Source organism: Protobothrops mucrosquamatus, unplaced genomic scaffold, assembly GCF_001527695.2.
Source record: "Protobothrops mucrosquamatus isolate PMUCROS unplaced genomic scaffold, P.Mucros_1.0 scaffold_178, whole genome shotgun sequence".
In the NCBI taxonomy this organism is placed as follows: Eukaryota; Metazoa; Chordata; class Lepidosauria; order Squamata; family Viperidae; genus Protobothrops; species Protobothrops mucrosquamatus.
The window spans coordinates 62,146-84,161 of record NW_015386254.1 but is presented as its reverse complement, the minus strand read 5'-3'; the positions used below and the strand labels follow the sequence as shown (position 1 = coordinate 84,161).

At 38.8% G+C, this 22,016-nt stretch overlaps 1 protein-coding gene across 1 annotated transcript in view; it reads left to right on the top strand.

Annotated features, from left to right (window-relative positions):
- Nucleotides 1-22,016, top strand: part of KIF21A (kinesin family member 21A) — a 111,947-nt gene that overhangs the window by 37,578 nt on the left and 52,353 nt on the right. The window contains exons 2-9 of the mRNA XM_015823446.1: nt 1,108-1,330; nt 2,226-2,408; nt 5,570-5,719; nt 6,778-6,912; nt 8,203-8,364; nt 10,458-10,573; nt 13,942-14,137; nt 16,058-16,247. Of these exons, the coding sequence (XP_015678932.1) occupies nt 1,108-1,330; nt 2,226-2,408; nt 5,570-5,719; nt 6,778-6,912; nt 8,203-8,364; nt 10,458-10,573; nt 13,942-14,137; nt 16,058-16,247 (1,355 nt within the window). The remainder of the gene's footprint in view (nt 1-1,107; nt 1,331-2,225; nt 2,409-5,569; nt 5,720-6,777; nt 6,913-8,202; nt 8,365-10,457; nt 10,574-13,941; nt 14,138-16,057; nt 16,248-22,016) is intronic.

The following is a 22,016-nucleotide window of genomic DNA, read 5'->3' as shown; positions in this document are numbered from 1 at the left end:
AGAGGGTTTTTTGCGGACCGAAGGATGCGTGGTTTTGTGTGCTGCCTGCATCCCATGGATGGGGCTTTGCTTGTTTGTGCAGACCGGTTGTTGGTATTCCGCAGCCCAGTACTGGTCCACAGACAGGGGTTGGGGACCCCTGTTTTAGCCCAACCCTCTGCACAAGCAGGAGACCCTATACTATTCTGGACAAATGGCTGTCCAGTCTCTTCTTAAAAACTTTCAGTGATGGAGCACCCACAACTTCTGAAGGCAAGCTGTTCCACTGGTTAATTGTTCTCCTTGTCAGGAAATTTCTCCTTAGTTTTAGTTGGTTCTCTCCTTGATTAATTTCTATCCATCTATCTATCTTGTCTTGCCTTCTGGTGGCAGCTGCTCAAGTATTGGTACACTGCTATCATATCTCCCCTAGTCCTTCTTTTCGCTAGCCTAGACATACCCAATTCCTACAACCATTCTTCATATGTTTTGACTTCCAGCCCCCTAATTATCTTTGTTGCTCTTCTCTGCACTCTTTCCAGAATCCTTTTTATGTTGTGGTGACCAAAAATAGATACAATATTCCAAGTGTGGTCTTATCAAGGCATTATAAAGCAGTACTAACACTTCACATGATCTTGATTCTGTCCCTGTGTTAATGCAGCCTAGGATTGCATTGGCTTTTTTGGCACACCTAATAGTAAATAATAATTGACTCTCTTAGAGTTGTACCATCTGCATGCATGGTACCAGAAGATTGCATGTGGAATTTTAATGCGAATGAATGGAGTTGCAGTGTTCCTTAACAAGAAGGTATCTTAAGACTCCTTCATAAATGTTTTTTGGGGTTTTAAACAAGATTTACATAAAGACCAGAATGATTGCCCTTGTATATATAGAGTGTTTTGCATTGCATAACATAGCATTGTTTTGCTTCCATCTGCCCTGTGAAATGAAATTATCAGTTGGGAATGTCCCAGGCGTCCTTTTACTTGCTACAAAGAAGCAGTGAATATTCATCTGTTTCCTGCCAAGTTTGACATTTTAATAAGCTATTACAAAAGGGTTTTTTAAATGTGTTTTAATGCAGATGCATTTTTTGTTTTTATCTTTCCTCTCAAAAAACAGAATCAGGCCTCAGTTAGCCAAAGAGAAGATAGAAGGATGCCACATCTGCACATTGGTCACACCTGGTGAACCTCAGGTGTTTCTGGGAAAAGATAAGGCCTTTACTTTTGATTATGTGTTTGATATCGAATCCCAGCAAGAGGAAATCTACTTACAGAGCATAGAAAAATTGATTGAAGGCTGCTTTGAAGGATATAATGCTACTGTATTTGCTTATGGTCAGGTAAGATTGAGTAATTTTCTGCATAAAATATTTTCTGCATAAAAAGGGGAAATTTGGATACATTCAAACACAGATTCAGATTTTGCCAGAGGTGAGAATTATAGATTTTAACATAAGAAATTAACAATCTACAGAAAATGTAAATGGATAAATAAATAGCAATGCACCAATGTGCAGTATTGGGCAAGTTACAACCGGTTCTTTGCAGCATTCATGTGGTCATGTGACTGTGATATGGGCACTTGACAACCAGCATGTATTTATGGTGGTTGTAGCATCCCAGGGTCATTTGATCATCATTTGTGACCTCCCAGCCAGCTTTCGACAAGTGAAGTCAGTGAGGGAAACCAGATTCACTTGATGACCATGGCAAAAAAGGTCATAAGATCAGGTGCGGTCCCATGGTAACTCACTTAATGACAGCTGAACAATGGAAGTTCTTGTCCTAGTCAAGGTTACCTGGTAGTCATAGGTAAAGATGTTTTGTGGTTATCAACGAATGATTTTTGCTTTATCTAATAGTACTAGAACTTAGCCAGCTTTTTGTAATCATTTATATACTCATGTATGTTTCTTATTATTTCTGTTGTCCTTAAATTTTGAATGCTGGTAATGATGGAGTTACAATCTAACATCATCTGGGAAAACAAAATTGGGAAAAACTGATCTCTTGTCATTTTTTGCTCCTTGGAATTCCATAGCTATTTAGATTGTATTTCTGCCATCTTGAAAAAAAGATTTCTCAAAGTTCACCCATGTAGAAAATATATCAGTTATATTACTTACAGAATAACTTTTTTAAAAAAACAATTTTATAGCATTTATGTTTTTGATATTGAAATTCTGGTCTCAGTTGTGCTTCCATAATTATAATGTTTAGTCTTTTTAATTTTAGACAGGAGCTGGTAAGACTTATACAATGGGCACAGGATTTGATGTCAATATAATGGAAGAGGAACAGGGTATTATCCCGCGAGCTGTAAAACACCTGTACAAGTGCATTGAAGAGAAAAAGCATGCAGCTATTCAACAAGGGCTTCCACCTCCGGATTTTAAAGTCAATGCTCAGTTCTTAGAGGTAAGTCTTTGTAATAGAATAGATATTTAAGTATTTGTTTGTAATCATTATCAAAGAGCTCCCTGTTGCCTTCTGTGGTAAGGAAATAAATTAGACTAATACTTTTATTTTAGTTGGGAAAATATGAAGGGGATTGAAATTTGGTTCCTGTTGGGAGCCTCAGCATCATGGAACATTCTAAAATTATACTGTTGTAAACACAAACTACATAGTGTCCAAACTTTCCATTCCAATAAATCACAGAAGATTAGTAAAACATAATTGAAAGTCAAGAAAAACCTTTGTGATACTGATCAATATTCTTTATATGCCAAAGAAATAGAACAAGATTTGTCTTGTCTTGAACATGAGCAATTTTGAAGGGTGTTTCCTTTTTAAATACTTCTAAATATAGGGTGCAGAATTGATATGCAGAATGTTCAAATTACAGTTGCCTAAGATAGGATTCTCACTTTTTTTATCAAGGTAGCAATTGGATTGTGTGTGTGTGTGTGTGTGTGTGTGTGTGTACTGTATGTGTGTGTATATATATGTGTATGTATGTTTTCTGAGGTTTTCGCGGGTGTTTGTATGTAGGTCTTTGGTTATTCGGGTTTTCTCCCGCGTAAAATTGGAAGTGTCTTGGCGACGTTTCGACGAAGTCCCATTCGTCATCTTCAGGCTGGTGTCTTCAGCTTCGTGCTCCTAGAAGCACGAAGCTGAAGACACCAGCCTGAAGATGACGAATGGGACTTCGTCGAAACGTCGCAAAGACACTTCCAATTTTACGTGGGAGAAAACCCGAATAACCAAAGACCTACATGTGTATGTATGTATATATATTTTGTATGTATATATAGGTATACATGCAGCACACACAACCACACATAGCATGCATTCATTTTCCTGTTGTAAAAAAAATAGAGAACTAATGCAATTCCAGAAGTTAAGATTGAAAATTGCATGTCACCCTAATTGAATATTAGTTGCATATACAGGTAGTCCTCAACTTACAATAGTTGGTTTATTGACCGTTCAAAGTTACAACGGCACTGAAAAATGTGACTTATGATCATTTTTCACAGTTATGACCTTTGTAGCATCCCCATGATCACGAGATCAAAATTCAGAGGCTTGGCAGCTGGTTCATACTTATGACCATTGCTGTGTCTCAGGGTCATGTGATCACCTTTTGCAACCTTCTCACAAGCAAAGTCAATGGGGAAGCCAGATTCACTTAACGAACGGGCTATTAACTTATCAGTTGCAGTGATTCGCTTAACAACAGTGGCAAGAAAGGTCAAAAAATGGGGCAAAACTCACTTAACAAATGTTTCACTTAACAACAGAAATTTTGGGCTCAATTGTGGTCGTAAGTCGAAGACCACCTACCTGATATTCTTAATTGAAAGCATTGGGTTGAAGCTTTCTGGCTAACTAAGGAAATGTAAAGCTATGTAAATGCACAGATTAATGGCCTTTTGATTCTTTGATTTTGGTTTATAAATGTTTTGAAATTTAAATTGTTTGTTACGTGTTTTTTAGAAAAAGTGGCAGACTATAAGCAAAATAAAAACATTTTATTGCATTCCCTTTGGGTTTTGAAATAGATTTGCAGTTGATAATTAAAAATGTTTATAATTATTATTAGAATAATGTCTGGAATCCAGAAATAAGATTTGAAAATATTTAAAATAGAAAAAAATAATATAAAAAATATTTAGTAAATATAAAAAATATTTTTAGAAAAATAAAATCCCATTCATTTTCAGCATCGTGAAATTAACAGAAAGACTAAAAATAAGTGACATTTTTAAATAAAAAGATTCACACCACTAAATAAACAGATTGGCAAGTAAGTGTTTTATATGACATCGTGGATGATACAATTCTTTATTAACTATAGAGTAAGAGGTAAATTTATAATTGTACTTATAAATGCTGTAAGGAAAATCAGAATCTACTTCTTTGTGTTTTCTTTCTTTGCTTTTACACTTTTAGCTTATTTTATCTCTTTTTCCTTTTTTATCCTTAGATTGCTTTCTTTAGTGGATAAATGAATAACGTCAAATCTGCCAACCAAAGCAGATTTTTATTTTGGTTTTTCTTAGTGTTTTATTTTATTTTATTACTTCCTCTAAGTAGCAGCAACCACTTTTAAACAGGCAGTAAAAAGATTGATTGTATATTACAATAGTGAACCTAAAACTTAGAAGCTAAAAATGAACAGATCCAAAATAAAAATTATATTTCCCTTCTCTAAAAGGCTAGAACAAAACTACATTAAATTGTACTTTTGAGAATACTTGACTGGGTATAAATATGCCAAGTGCAAGGGATAATAATGGAAATTATTCCTGCCTCACTTTGTACAGAAAAGAATTCTATATGTTGAACAGAATTAGTAACCTTCGACTGATATCTGAAAAAATGCATCTAGGTGAGGGAGCTGACTAATTTAATTAAAATCATCTGCCTTTTTACACTTATTAATATTTCTGTGTCTACCATGAGAGCAGTTTGATGTAGTGGTTAAGGCTCCAGGCTAGAAACCAGTAGACCTTGAGTTCTAGTCCCGCATTAGGCACAAAGTCAGCTGGGTGACCTTGGGCCAATCACTCACTCTCTGCCTTTAAAACAGGCAACTTCCAAAATTTTGACAAAAAAACTGCAGGGACTTTTCCAGGCAGTATCCTGGAAATCAACAGACTTGAAGGCATCCCCCAAGGGCTTAGTAATATACTTTTCCTGTAGTGACATTCTTTTGGAATTTAAGTTATAGTTTGAAGGATTTATTTTTTTTTGTTGTCATCTTGTTTCTTTTCATAAAATAAAAAGTAAATAAAGAAATGAATTGTGAAGAGTTCAACTTTAGATTGCATAGTTTGATACCAAGACCCCAGTCATTGAATTTCAAAGTTTTTCTCTAAATCCTTCTTAGTCTTCTTTAACATAAAGGGGATTTTTTTTTTTTGCATAATAAGGCTTTGCTGCCATTTTGAATTAATTCAAATTAAATATAATTATATAATTAATATAAAAAGCAACAGATTTCTTAGGCTAATGTATAGTTTACAGAGTAATCTTCTAAGGAGGCATGTTATGAATTATAAATTTTATTAGTTAAATTCTGTTAAGCAGCTTTTTACTCTTAATAACGTCATTTTCCCCTATTAATTTAGCTTTACAATGAAGAAGTACTTGACCTGTTTGATTCAACACGTGATCTTGATTCAAAGAACAAAAAGTCAAATATCAAAATCCATGAAGATTCAGCAGGAGGAATATATACAGTGGGAGTCACAACACGGACTGTGAATGCAGAATCGGAGGTGCCTGTGTACAAAATAACATTATTTCTTGAAAACAACCATAATATTTAATCATTTATATTTCACTTTTCCTTCCAGGAAATTAAGTCAGCACACAAGATTGCTTTTATTTTTATCCATGTGTACTAACTTTAGAGCGAGAAGTTATAATTGGCTTAAGTCAAACAAGGGAGTTCCATTACTTTTAACCCTAGTCCAGAACTTAATTATATTGGCCTGCACCCAAAGCAGCCTTAGTAATATTGTGCTTCCAGGTATCTACTCTCTTCTGTTTGGGGTACTTTAATTAGCTTTTTCCTACTTTGCAGAAGTACCCAACTCAAGTTCTGTCATTTCTGCTGCTATGGAGAAATGCAGAACAAAGTAAGATACGGTAATACCGGTAGCTTGCTGTGACAATCTTCTGAGCATATGAGAACTATTTGCTTCAGCTCTTTTCAGGTTCCCTGTTTCCCAGGCTATTAGTGAAGTTACATTAAATATTCAAACCCAGTTACAGAGAACAGAGAGAGCGAGACAGAGAGAGGCACTACAAGGGGACATTGTTAGCATACTTGGAGTTACTATAACAACATAAGGTAGTCTTCTATTCACTGGAAACTGGTCTATTTTTGCACTCCAGAGATTTAGCTGAATGCAGTATGTTCTGTGATACCTCTGGGGGGGAAAACTCCTCTTTTATATATCCCTAATAGTTAATTATACGGTTCTGTAGATATCCACTGAGAACCTAGGAAAAGTTGCACTACTTTTCACTCTGCTGGCACATACCTTCTGTAAGTTTGGGCACGGGATGGAAGCAGAGGTGATTTGGTTACAACAGTTTCTATTGCATCATTTCAAGGGGTTTTCTAAGGTGTGCTCAGCAGATTATGGAGGATAGCAATGGTTTGGAAGAATGCGCAATTAAAATATTGTTCCTAAGGAATCGGAAAAAATCAATATAAAAATAATAAGTTTTTTTAATAATTCGACTTTGCTAAACATAATTGGTTCTGATGGGTGTGTATACCTTTAAAAATGTTAATCAGTCACTCTTTTCCTGCCCACTTGTACAGATGATGCAGTGCTTGAAGCTGGGTGCTTTATCTCGAACTACTGCCAGCACACAGATGAATGTCCAGAGCTCACGTTCACATGCCATCTTCACTATCCACCTATGCCAGACTAGAGTTTGTCCGCCACTTGATGCTGTAAGTGTCTAAGGAAATGGTGGAGTTTTTATTCTAGGAATATCTTTGTGTCCAGGTTTAATAAAAAGGAGAGTTATGTGGTGTTTGTAATGTCTTTGGCTCTCAGAGGTCAGTACATGAACTTAGTATACTGGGAATACCTTTCAGCTGTATAAATCCTATAGCACAGAGGTCCCCAACCCCTGGTCCATGGACCGGCACCGGGCCGCGGCATGTCAGCAACCGGTCCGTGCAAACAAGCAAAGCCCCATCCATGAGATGCAGGCAGTACATGAAACCATGCCCCCTCCGGTCCACAGAAAAACCTCTCTTCACAGAACTGGTCCCTGGTGCTCAAAAGGTTGGGGACCACTGTTCTAGCATATTCAACAAGGCCATGCTTGGAATTTATTTATTTATTAAGCTTCCCATGTCTAGGAAGCTTACAATAATTTAAAAAAAACCAAGATGAAACATTTTATTTCTTTTCTTCCAATCAAGAGCAGTTCACATGCAGCAAATCACTGCATCCAGTTCTGGTCACCACAATACAAAAAGGATGCTGAGACTCTAGAAAAGAGCAAAAAGGGAAGTCTCTGGGGGAGATGGGAAGTTTAGGACTAGGAAATATAAATAAATATAAATAAAATAAATAAAGTAAAACAAAGTTAACAAGGGGTCTAGAAGGGGACTTAGCTATGTGATGAATGTTTAAGGGAACTAGGTATGTCTAGCCTAGTTCACGATAGCTGTCTTCCAGTACTTGAGGGATAGTCATAGAGACGAGCTGGTTGACCTGTTCTCCAAAGCATCTGAGGGCAGGACGAGAAGTCATGGGTGGAAGCTTGTTAAAGAGAGATCCAACCTGGAATTAAGGAGAAATTTCCCAACAGAATAATTAATTAATGGAACAGCTTGCCTCCCAGAGTTGTGGCTGCTCTGTCATTGAGGTTTTAGACTGAACAACCATTGTCCAGAATGGTATAAGGTCTCCCTTGATCAGGGGGTTGGACTAGAAGACCTTCAAGGTCTCTTTCAGCCCTATGATTCTATGATCTTATCTCTGACAAAGCTCATGTATGGGTAATTTGAAGTATTCCAAAAGCAGTTTTTCAGCTGCTTTTTGTCTCTCATTTGTCTTGAAGATCATCACAAAGGAGGTTGAATGCAGAAATGTAATGATCTGTGATAAAAAAAAAATAATGCTTATTTATGTGGTCTCTGTTGGTATTTTGTGCAGTGTGGTTTTACTATAATTGGATATAATTCTTTCCACGGTATAAATGTTTTTGTTTCTGTTGCTTATTGTAGGACAACGACAACAGAATAATAATGGAATCCTCTGAGCTAAATGAGTTTGAAACTCTTACCGCCAAGTTTCATTTTGTGGATCTGGCAGGATCAGAACGATTAAAACGTACAGGGGCAACTGGAGAGCGAGCCAAAGAAGGCATATCTATCAATTGTGGACTTGTAAGTTTAGATTCCTATCCCACCTTGTCAGTAATCACACTTACTTAAAGGTGATACAGAAATCTGTAAAATAGAGGATGAGCAGGTCTAGAACTCACAATCTCCTGATTTCTGAGCCAGTAACTTGACCACTGCACACAACTGATTCTTATATCCCTATTACATCTTTTAGTTTTGAAGTAGACTGTAAAAAATCAGTGAAATTGCAAATCTGCTTAGCACTCTTCATATAATTGCTATATGTATTTCATAGCCACATTCTGTTTTTGATTTTATGAGTTGTCCCGCACGAGAGCAAAGATGCTGGCATAAATTTATTCTTAAGAAGTTTTTTTTTGGTTGCATGCTTGAAATTGGCCAGGGTTCAAAGAAACTTTTTTGTTCAAGAAAACAGTCTGCAATTGAAGTTTTATTTACATGACTTCTTGTGATTTAGGGGCACTTCTGCATAGCTCTTATTCCCTGACAAACCAGTTTGAAGCTAACTGTGATCATTATGTCTTCTGCAGACTTGAGTGGTCAGAAGTGGCAAGGAACGCCATGAGTTATTGCTCACTCTCTAAGTAGAACAAGGGAGGGAAATAATTATTATTCCTTAGTGCCCCATATCAAAAACGGCTCCAGAAATCTCCTTACACTTAACTCCATACTCAACAAACACAAGCTGGATTGCTAGCATCATATGTCTTTTCTAATCATTAAAAAAAAAATTCTGTGAAGGAGAAATTGTGAAGAAGACAAGCTATTATTCCTCTGGTGTAGTGAAAAAAAATTGTTGAAAAGTACACTCACAGTTTTTATAACCACGAACCTTTCTTAACAATTCTAATCATAGTTGCAGTGAAGGAGTGGAAGAGTCTGATTCTAAACAGTCTGCAGACAGCGATCTGGAATAGGATGCTGAACATTGCTTTAGAAGTGGGAAGATGCTATAGAAGAAGAAAAAAACTTTAGTGTCTTCCTCTTCCATACAAAAAGAGAAAAAAAGGAAAAATTAATTGCCACTTTCCCTTTTACAAGACAGTAGCTGGAAAAAACCCCAGCCTCTTCCAGAAATAAGGTGTAAACGAACAAAACTGTTATACAGGTAGTCCTTGGCTTATGAATAGTCTCTTAACAACTGTGTGCATTTACAACAAGCCTTGAATGAGCCTTTATGGTAGATAAAAGTACTTCTGGCCATTGTAAAATGTGAGACAGATAAACACACACCTACACACGAGATCATGTGACTCGTATTTCGTGCTCTTGGCAACCAGCTCATGTTTACAAGTCTGCAATTTGTGACTTTTTTATCGATTTTGGAACAATGTGTTTGCATTTACACTGGGTGGTGCTTGCTTAACGACTGTGGTGACTCACTTAAGATCTACTGAAAAAAGTTCATAAAATTGAGTCATGTGGGTGCCTTGACTTACAACCATAGTGACAACTAAAACTCCAGCCCCAGTTGTGGTCATAAGTCAAGGACTTTGCCTAGGTGGCTCTGCATGTAAATAATTGCAAACAGCCCAGATCCGCCTTAAAGTGGCTTTGGAGGATAATAGGCATTTATTTAAGAGCCATGGTTAAAATGCAGTACTGCAGGCTAACTCACTGCTCACTGCCAGCAGTTCGATTCTGACCGGCTCAAGATTGACTCAGCCTTTCATCCGAGGTCGGTAAAATGAGGACCCAGATTGTTGGGGGCATTATGCTGACTCTGTAAACCGCTTAGGGCTGTAAAGCACTGTGAAGTGGTATATAAGTCTAAGTGCTATTGGTATTTCCTACTCCCAAAAAACTGAAGCATTTAATTGAAGCATCTTGTCAATTTGTCATGCTGCCTTTCTCCTTTAAAGGTCTGTAAACAGAATGCAGTATCAGCTGAAACTAAGGTATTCAACTCACAGAAAGCTTCCTGCCCATGAAAAAATCAGACTGCCCTGGAATTTGCAGAGCTGTTGTGTATGGAAAGAGATATTTTTCTTGCAGCTTGTGCTACACAGCTCTTGAGCTACTTGATTTTTGGCAGTGATGTTTTGATTTAATTTATGCTTACCTATGTTTGTGAAGGGTTTTTTTTTTAACCCATGAGATTTTTATATTTTCAGCTGGCATTGGGCAATGTAATCAGTGCACTGGGAGACAAGAGTAAGAAGGTGACTCATGTACCATACAGAGATTCAAAATTAACACGACTCCTACAAGATTCTCTTGGAGGGAATAGGTATGAGCAAGTATTTAATCAAATAAATCTTGTTTGAAAGGAAGGATCAAAAACTTTGATTGACTTGCTGTTGTTGTGACTAATAAGCACGAATGGATAGATGTTGTATATCTGCATTTAAATATTTCTTCTACTTTACAGAAGTGCAGAGTGTTAAATGGCAGAATTCTTTTTTATGACTGTTTAAATATTTTTAGGAATAAGCAGAAATAAAACTGACTTTTATAGAATGCAAATAAATTACTTTCTTTAAAAAAAATTACATCTCCCAATGAACATAGAACATAGAATAATAGAGTTGGAAGGGACCTTGGATGTCTTTGAGTCGAACTCCCTGCTCAAGCAGGAGACCCTATAGCAGTGGTGGCGAACCTATGGCACGGGTGCCAGAGGCGGCACTCAGAGCCCTCTCTGTGGGCATGCGCACCGTCGCCCAGTCCTAGGCCTTCAGCTGGGTTTTATAAAACCTTTTCGCTTTAGGCCTCCATTCAATCAGTCAATTTCAACTTCTCGCGGGAAAAAAAAGATCTTGCAAAGTTGAAATTGATTGATTGAACTTTTTAGTCCCACCCAGTCTGCCGTTACCACCGAAGCCACACCCAGCCAATGGGCCACACCCAGCCAATGGGCCACACCCACCCGGTGTTTTGCGTTGCAGTTTGGGCACTCGGACTCTAAAAGGTTCGCCATCACTGCCCTATACCTATTCTAATTCAGACAAATGGTTGTCCAGTCTCTTTTTGAAAGCCTCCAGTGATGGAGCACAACTTCTAAAGGCAAGCTAATCCATTTATTTAAGATGGATAAAAGTAGATAATGCACAGATACCTAATGTTTAATTCCATTACATTTGTAAACTAAAGTAGAACCAGAAAGATACTTAGATTTGTCGGTCTCAGTCTCTTACAACAACTTGTTTTCTATTACTGTTTTCAGGGTTCAGCCATCCCACTTTTTTTTTTTACAGCCCATGGAGAAAAAAATCCTTCGGTCCATTCCTCAATTATATTTTTTAGTATTCTAATAGCTAGAGGAAATATAATAAAAATTAAAAATAAAAAGCTTGAGTAATATTGTGATTAAAGACATAAGATGTCAATTTTTACGTATAATTATCGATGTGAATTTTCAGTAATTAGTACTCTGCATTTAAGTTAACATAACTTAATAATTATGGGTTATTATGTGCAAAATCATCTCACATTTGGTTATTTGATTTTTAGGATGATAATCTTTCCTCTGCTGCTCAACAGCAATCAGTCCTCAGTGGAATTACATCTGCATAGAGGAAAATGTGCAGTGGGGTACTTGAAGGTTCTGCCTTGGGCCCAGTACTCTTCAACATCTTCATAAATGAGTTAGATGAGGGGATAGAAGGAGAACATATCAAATTTGCAGCTGGCACCAAGTTGCAAGGAACAGCCAATAGTTTAGAAGTTACACTTAAGATTCAGAAGGATCTTGACAGACCTGAACACTGGGCCACATCCAATAAAATGTGATTCAGTGGTGAGAAACATAAGGCCTTACACATAGACAGGAAAAACTAAATGTACAGGTATAGAATATGTGGTATCTGGTTCAACAGTACCAACAGTCAGAGATATCTAGGCTCCCTAGTGAATCACTAATTAGGTATGAACCAGCAGTGTGCTGCTGCTATGAAAAAAGCTAATGCAGTCCAAGGTTTCATCAATAGTTTCAAGATCATGTGAAGTGATAGTATCGCTTTATGCTGCACTGGTGAGACCACACTTGGAATGTTGCAGTTCTGATTACCATGATACCAAAAGGATGTTAAGACCCTACAAAGAGTGCAGAGAAGAGGAACAAGTGTGATAAGGGGTCTGGTCCAATTTGACATACTACTTGGTAACTCCCTTGATCATAGATCAGATCAGATGGTTTGTCTTTCTGACCCCCCTGTACTATTGACAGAAGGTCATGAACTCACCGACTGAGTCTCTTCTCCCCCAACTGGATAAGGTTACCACCGCTTGGATACCGTTCCCACGGTTTCCGCCGTGAGTCTCGGGAGAGACACCCGTGCCGCACCGTCGCCCCAGTCCTAGGCCTTTAGCTGGGTTTTATAAAACCTTTTCGCTTTAGGCCTCCGCTGCCGTGTACACACACAAAAAAGGTTCAATCAATCAATTTCAACTTCTCACGGGGAAAAAAGAGATGTTGCAAAGTTGGAATTGATTGATTGAACTTTTTAGTCCCACCCAGTCTGCTGTTACCACCGCAGCCACACCCACCCAATGGGCCATGCCCACCCGGCACTCGACGATGCATAAGTGGGTTTTGGGTTGCAGTTTGGGCACTCGGTCTCTAAAAGGTTCGCCATCACTGACCTATTCTCTAAAGAAGAGGTCTCCAACCCCTGGTCTGTGCACCAGTACCGGTCCATGGCCCATTGGGAACCAGGCCACGCAAGGAGTGGGAAGGCACGTGAAACTTTATTTGCATATGTGGGATTAGATTGCACACGTGAAACCATCCCCTCCCCTTATTGGTCCATGGATCGAAAAAGATTGGAGACTGCTGCTCTAAAGCACCAGAGGTAAGGACAAGGAAAAATGGATGGAAAAACATTGAAGAGAGATACAACTTAGATTAAGGAGAAATTTCCTGACAGTGAGAACAATTAGACAGGGGAAAGGCTTATCTCCTGGAGTTGTGGTGCACTATCAGTGGAAGTCTTAAAGAAGAGATAGACTGCTATTGTCTGGAATGGTACAGGGACTCCTGATTGAGCAGGGGGTTGGACTAAAATACCTCCAAGACCCCTTCCAATTCTATTATTCTATGTTCTGTGTTCTAAGGTTCTTGAAAAAAACACCTTTGAAATACTTGAGTGAATGTAGTATTGAAGGTTCTAGCTGTGAGGCTATCTAGTTGATAATTGTGTTTTATGAGTATCTCTGCACATGCATCTTTGTTGATTATTCTGTCATTTCAATATGCTATTTAAAATGCCAACAAATAAAAAAAATCTGGAGAGGGGAATTCTCCAAAAATTCTACACTTTTCGGCCAAAATGGCTTTTGGCACTCAAATATTTTTTACATTTGTTGAGCAAATTATTTTGTTTTTTTATGAAACCTAAATTTAATGGGCCAGTTGCAGAAAAATTGTGAATGTGTAATTCCTGATTTTCCATCACATCTGAGAATATGTAATTGTGATTATATCACTTTGTATGATAGCCTACTTACAAAATGACACAGATTTCTGTCAATATTTGGTCTCTTCTATCGAGGTGTTGTAATTAAGCTTTCATTTATTAATGCTTGGCCAGCAATATGTTTCTGATTATTTTAATAGTTGTTTCCAAATAATGAATAGCAGTTCTTTTTTACTTCTAGCCAAACAATCATGATAGCTTGTGTAAGCCCTTCAGACAGAGACTTTATGGAAACGCTGAACACCCTAAAGTACGCAAACCGAGCAAGAAATATCAAGAATAAGGTGATGGTTAATCAGGATAGGGCTAGTCAGCAGATCAATGCTCTGCGAAGTGAGATAACTCGATTGCAGTTGGAACTCATGGAATATAAAACGGTAAAATTTATTGGGATCTGTTCTTTTTTTCCAAAAGCAAGTTTATTATGATTGTCTTTGCTGTAATGTGATGTGAATAATTACACTTTGAAATGCTCGACTTGTCCCCCTCCCTCTGCCTTGAGTGGCAGATTGAGTTGCCTTAGGACTGGCAGACAGGTACTACATGTTTACCCAGTGCATTCCATTGCACCTTTTACCTTTGAATCCAAGGCCATCTTCTTCATAAAGTCTAATTCTTGCATGTTTCTACCTGTTGAAAAGCCCAAGTGCAATGAAGGAAAGAAAGCTTACAGTTCACAGCTAGTAGAAATAAAAGTACAGATAGTCCATGTTTAGCAGCTTCTTTGTTTAGAGCAGGGGCCTTCAAACTTGGCAACTTTAAGACTTGTGGACTTCAATTCCCAGAATTCCTCAGCCAGCCTCTGGCTGGCTGAGGAATTCTGGGAATTGAAGTCCACAAGTCTTAAAGTTGCCAAGTTTGAAGACCCCTGGTTTAGAGACCATTTGCTTGCAGCTCTATAAATTGAAGCCACACATCTTAAAGTTGCCAAGGCTGAAAAACACTAGGCTGTAGTGACAGCGCTTTCAAGATTAAGACACTCAGTTGTAATTTAATTTTGGAATATACCCAGTCAAATATAGTATCATCTGTTGGTTGGTTGATTGCAGACTTTGCAAACAAGCAACCAAGTTCAAAGAACACCAAGGACTCCACATTTTAATCCTGAACTATACATGTTCTTTTCTGTTTAGAACAGTAGCATCTATAAGATTACAAGAACCCTCAATAAATGCACTCATCGATTGAGATTTGATATTTTGGGGATATTGAATAACCTGGATTGGTCCATTACAGTCAAGTGCTTAATTGAGAAAGCTTTGAACTTGCATGATGATTCTCATAATACTATATTATAGGGTTAATGACCACTTTTTCTTCAGTTAATAGCCATTTTTTCAATGACGGTTTGTCATTGTGATGGCACTGGATAATTGGTAGTTACGACCGGTTCTGGCTGTTGCAGCATCCCCAAAGTCACTTGAATGCAATACAAGAGCTTGGAAGCCAGCCCACTCTTACAACGTCTGCAGTGACCAACAGTAATATGATCTCCATTTGCGACCTTCCCACAAGCAAAGTCAATAAGGAAGACAGCAGGGAAGGTTGAAACTTGCTACCACTTTTTCTCAAGCAGCCCTGCTACAGAGTACAAAATCTCAAATATTCATGCCACAACACCCTTTCCCCCACCCAGCTACCCTAGCACAGCAGTATCTTCTAAGCCTGCATCTCAGTGATGGGATTCAAATATGTGAACAACCAGTTCTCTGTGTGGATGCCGCTTCCGGAAGTCCATTCTGGGCCCAGGCAACAAAAAATTAACTACTGGTTCTGCCAAAGTGGTGCGAACTGGCTGAATCCCACCACTGCTGCCTGCATCCACTTGCCACAGCACCCTGCTGCCTCTCTTGCCTGCTGGCCTGTTTGTGAGCCACCTGGGACATGCAATTTCCTGCTGCCTTCTTCATTGACTTTGCTAGTCAGAGGTTGGCAGGAAATTTCAAGTGAGGTCCTCATTTTAACGGCCCACATTTCTCACTTAAGGATGGAAATGGGACTGCCAAAATTGCCATTGCTAAGCAGCGCAGTCATACGATGTTGTGCTTTAGGACTGCATAGCTTAGCGATGGAAATTCTGGTCCCAATTACCATTGTTAAGTGAGGTCTTTATCATGGAGGAGTACTTGAGCATATTTGAAGCATAAGTGAAACATTTTAATATAATTTCATTCCAAACGAACTACAATTCAGGGTTCAGAACTAGATGAGATGTTACATTGACAGTTTTCCTATTTTTCAGATCTTGTTAAGATTAGCCCTCGGCAAAGACACTGTTTTCTTTTCTTTTTTTAAAGGGTAAAAAGATTATTGATGAGGAAGGTGTGGAAAGTATTAATGACATGTTTCATGAAAACGCCATGCTGCAGACGGAGAACAACAATCTGCGAGTTAGGATAAAGGCGATGCAAGAGACGATAGATGCTTTGAGAGCTCGAATCACACAGCTCGCAAGTGATCAGGCCAACCAGGTCCTTGCTAGAGCAGGTAATGTGTACTTTTGTCACTTAAATTGCTGTGTGAATTAAGGTCTGTAAGGAGTACTAGTTGTTTGCTGGAAAAAGATAAAAATTAAAGGCAAGCCTCCCATGCAATTAGCAATTATGTGAATGTTGTTTTTAAAGCTAACATGGGAGGGAGTACTGAAGCTGGGATTGTTGGGATGACGGATGGTATCCCTTACTCCATATGGTCTGTTAACATTAGAAAGAAAGCTCCTATTTGGACCAGTGGAACTTTCTTTCCAGTGCAAATAGCAAGTGTGATAATCTAGATCACCTTGGCCACTTTAAGATAGGTAGACTTCAACTCCCAGAATTCCCCAGCGGCCAAGATTGAGAAATACGAGTTTGATTTGAGTGATGCCTTTCACTCGGACCCCAAAATTGTATTGTAGGGAAGAGAGCCTATTCATTTATTGTTAATTGCTTATGTGTGTCAATATATTGCTGTTCAAATTTCATAAAATTCAAAAATCTTTTATCGATGATGATCATTTTATGAATTTCTGTTCACGAACTAGTTCCTAGCTACGGGAACATTATTTCACAGTGTTACAAAAAGGTGCAGTTTCTGGTGCTCTTATGAAAATAGAACATAGAACATTTACACCTCTCTTTAACAAGCTTCCCCCCATTGCTCTTGTCCTGCCTCAGGTTTCATAATAATACCAGATGAAATAGCTGAGGTGTATATGAGGCTGCATTTTCTCTACAAGCCCATGCACACATGTATTGTAAAGCTACTGAACAGATTAACCATTTATTCTAAGAATTTCTGGATAATCATCAGTTATGGTTATCAGTTATCAGTTATGAGGCATGGTGGTGCAGTGATTAGAATGCAGTATTGCATGCTAACTCTGCTCACTGCCAGGAGTTTGATCCTCACCAGCTCAAGCTTGATTCAGCCTTCCATCCTTCTGAGGTTGGTAAAATGAAGACCCAGGTTGTTGGGGGTAAGATGCTGGACTCTGTAAACTGCTTAGAGAGGGTTGTGAAAGCACTATGAAGTGGTATATAAGTCTTAAGTGCTATTGCTATGAAAAAAGTAACTTTTAATTCTCTCAAATTAAGAAATGCGACTAAATATGAAATATGCTTAACCAAAGTTCATCACTGTTCAAAAGCCATTCTATATTGACTTTCACAGAATCTCTGTGAACACCCTTGGCCTTTTATTTGTCTTTCAGCCATTATTCTCTACTCAGTTTGGTGTATGATCCAAGCTTTTTGATTATGCTCATTTTGGGGCTCAAAATAGAAAAAAAATAGGTCATTTAGATCATAGGATACAGCTCTAATTCAAAAATCTTTTGCTGATAGGATTTACAACACATTCTGATGCACAGTGTTTAGTTAGCTGTTTAGGCTGCTGTAGCTTAGATATTGCTAGATCAAACTAAGCAGACAAGTTNGGCAGCCAGTGCAGCTCACGCAAAAGCGGTGTTATATGGGAGCGACGAGTCCCTCCCAACACCGCCCGCGCGGCCGCATTCTGGACTAGCTGGAGCCTCCGGATGCTCCTCAAGGGGAGCCCCATGTAGAGAGCATTGCAGTAGTCCAGGCGGGAGGTGACGAGAGCCTGAGTGACTGTGCGCAAGGCGTCCCGGTCCATGTTGCAAAGTTGGAATTGATTGATTGAACTTTTTAGTCCCACCCAGTCTGCTGTTACCACCGCAGCCACACCCACCCAATGGGCCATGCCCACCCGGCACTCGACGATGCATAAGTGGGTTTTGGGTTGCAGTTTGGGCACTCGGTCTCTAAAAGGTTCGCCATCACTGACCTATTCTCTAAAGAAGAGGTCTCCAACCCCTGGTCTGTGCACCAGTACCGGTCAATGGCCCATTGGGAACCAGGCCACGCAAGGAGTGGGAAGGCACGTGAAACTTTATTTGCATATGTGGGATTAGATTGCACACGTGAAACCATCCCCTCCCCTTGTCGGTCCATGGAGCAAAAAAGATTGGAGACTGCTGCTCTAAAGCACCAGAGGTAAGGACACGGAAAAATGGATGGAAAAACATTGAAGAGAGATGCAACTTAGATTAAGGAGAAATTTCCTGACAGTGAGAACAATTAGACAGGGGAAAGGCTTATCTCCTGGAGTTGTGGTGCACTATCAGTGGAAGTCTTAAAGAAGAGATGGACTGCTATTGTCCGGAATGGTACAGGGACTCCTGATTGAGCAGGGGGTTGGACTAAAAGACCTCCAAAACCCCTTCCAATTCTATTATTCTATGTTCTGTGTTCTAAGGTTCTTGAAAAAAAACCTTTGAAATACTTGAGTGAATGTAGTATTGAAGGTTCTAGCTGTGAGGCTATCTAGTTGATAATTGTGTTTTATGAGTATCTCTGCACATGCATCTTTGTTGATTATTCTGTCATTTCAATATGCTATTTAAAATGCCAACAAATAAAAAAAAATCTGGAGAGGGGAATTCTCCAGAAATTCTACACTTTTTGGCCAAAATGGCTTTTGGCACTCAAATATTTTTTACATTTGTTGAGCAAATTATTTTGTTTATATATGAAACCTAAATTTAATTGGCCAGTTGCAGAGAAATTGTGAATGTGTAATTCCTGATTTTCCATCACATCTGAGAATATGTAATTGTAATTATATCACTTTGTATGATAGCCTAGTTACAAAATGACACAGATTTCTGTCAATATTTGGTCTCTTCTATCGAGGTGTGTAATTAAGCTTTCATTTATTAATGCTTGGCCAGCAATATGTTTCTGATTATTTTAATAGTTGTTTCCAAATAATGAATAGCAGTTCTTTTTTACTTCTAGCCAAACAATCATGATAGCTTGTGTAAGCCCTTCAGACAGAGACTTTATGGAAACGCTGAACACCCTAAAGTATGCAAACCGAGCAAGAAATATCAAGAATAAGGTGATGGTTAATCAGGATAGGGCTAGTCAGCAGATCAATGCTCTGCGAAGTGAGATAACTCGATTGCAGTTGGAACTCATGGAATATAAAACGGTAAAATTTATTGGGATCTGTTCTTTTTTTCAAAAGCAAATTTATTATGATTGTCTTTGCTGTAATGTGATGTGAATAATTACACTTTGAAACTCCCGACTTGTCCCCCTCCCTCTGCCTTGAGTGGCAGATTGAGTTGCCTTAGGACTGGCAGACAGGTACTACATGTTTACCCAGTGCATTCCATTGCACCTTTTACCTTTGAATCCAAGGCCATCTTCTTCATAAAGTCTAATTCTTGCATGTTTCTACCTGTTGAAAGGCCCAAGTGCAATGAAGGAAAGAAAGCTTACAGTTCACAGCTAGCAGAAATAAAAGTACAGATAGTCCATGTTTAGCAGCTTCTTTGTTTAGAACAGGGGTCTTCAAACTTGGCAACTTTAAGACTTTAAGACTGGTTTAGAGACCATTTGCTTGCAGCTCTATAAATTGAAGCCACACATCTTAAAGTTGCCAAGGCTGAAAAACACTAGGCTGTAGTGACAGCGCTTTCAAGATTAAGACACTCAGTTGTAATTTAATTTTTGAATATACCCAGTCAAATATAGTATCATCTGTTGGTTGGTTGATTGCAGACTTTGCAAACAAGCAACCAAGTTCAAAGAACACCAAGGACTCCACATTTTAATCCTGAACTATACATGTTCTTTTCTGTTTAGAACAGTAGCATCTATAAGATTACAAGAACCCTCAATAAATGCACTCATCGATTGAGATTTGATATTTTGGGGATATTGAATAACCTTAATTGGTCCATTACAGTCAAGTGCTTAATTGAGAAAGCTTTGAACTTGCATGATGATTCTCATAATACTATATTATAGGGTTAATGACCACTTTTTCTTCAGTTAATAGCCATTTTTTCAATGACGGTTTGTCATTGTGATGGCACTGGATAATTGGTAGTTATGACCGGTTCTGACTGTTGCAACATCCCCAGAGTCACTTGAATGCAATACAAGAGCTTGGAAGCCAGCCCACTCTTACAACATCTGCAGTGACCAACAGTAATATGATCTCCATTTGCGACCTTCCCACAAGCAAAGTCAATAAGGAAGACAGCAGGGAAGGTTGAAACTTGCTACCACTTTTTCTCAAGCAGCCCTGCTACAGAGTACAAAATCTCAAATATTCATGCCACAACACCCTTTCCCCCACCCAGCTACCCTAGCACAGCAGTATCTTCTAAGCCTGCATCTCAGTGATGGGATTCAAATATGTGAACAACCAGTTCTCTGTGTGGATGCCGCTTCCGGAAGTCCATTCTGGGCCCGGGCAACAAAAAACTAACTACCGGTTGTGCTAAAGTGGTGCGAACTGGCTGAATCCCACCACTGCTGCCTGCATCCACTTGCCACAACACCCTGCTGCCTCTCTTGCCTGCTGGCCTGTTTGTGAGCCACCTGGGACATGCAATTTCCTGCTGGCTTCTTCATTGACTTTGCTAGTCAGAGGTTGGCAGGAAATTTCAAGTGAGGTCCTCATTTTAACGGCCCACATTTCTCACTTAAGGATGGAAATGGGACTGCCAAAATTGCCATTGCTAAGCAGCGCAGTCATACGATGTTGTGCTTTAGGACTGCATAGCTTAGCGATGGAAATTCTGGTCCCAATTACCATTGTTAAGTGAGGTCTTTATCATGGAGGAGTACTTGAGCATATTTGAAGCATAAGTGAAACATTTTAATATAATTTCATTCCAAACGAACTACAATTCAGGGTTCAGAACTAGATAAGATGTTACATTGACAGTTTTCCTATTTTTCAGAAGAGATCTTGTTAAGATTAGCCCTCGGCAAAGACACTGTTTTCTTTTTTTAAAGGGTAAAAAGATTATTGATGAGGAAGGTGTGGAAAGTATTAATGACATGTTTCATGAAAACGCCATGCTGCAGACGGAGAACAACAATCTGCGAGTTAGGATAAAGGCGATGCAAGAGACGATAGATGCTTTGAGAGCTCGAGTCACACAGCTCGCAAGTGATCAGGCCAACCAGGTCCTTGCTAGAGCAGGTAATGTGTACTTTTGTCACTTAAATTGCTGTGTGAATTAAGGTCTGTAAGGAGTACTAGTTGTTTGCTGGAAAAAGATAAAAATTAAAGGCAAGCCTCCCATGCAATTAGCAATTATGTGAATGTTGTTTTTAAAGCTAACATGGGAGGGAGTACTGAAGCTGGGATTGTTGGGACGACGGATGGTATCCCTTACTCCATATGGTCTGTTAACATTAGAAAGAAAGCTCCTATTTGGACCAGTGGAACTTTCTTTCCAGTGCAAATAGCAAGTGTGATAATTTAGATCACCTTGGCCACTTTAGGATAGGTAGACTTCAACTCCCAGAATTCCCCAGCGGCCAAGATTGAGAAATACGAGTTTGATTTGAGTGATGCCTTTCACTCGGACCCCAAAATTGTATTGTAGGGAAGAGAGCCTATTCATTTATTGTTAATTGCTTATGTGTGTCAATTTATTGCTGTTCAAATTTCATAAAATTCAAAAATCTTTTAGCGATGATGATCATTTTATGAATTTCTGTTCACGAACTAGTTCCTAGCTACGGGAACATTATTTCACAGTGTTACAAAAGGGTGCAGTTTCTGGTGCTCTTATGAAAATAGAACATAGAACAATTACACCTCTCTTTTAACAAGCTTCCTCCCATTCCTCTTGTCCTGCCTCAGGTTTCATAATAATACCAGATGAAATAGCTGAGGTGTATATGAGGCTGCATTTTCTCTACAAGCCCATGCACACATGTA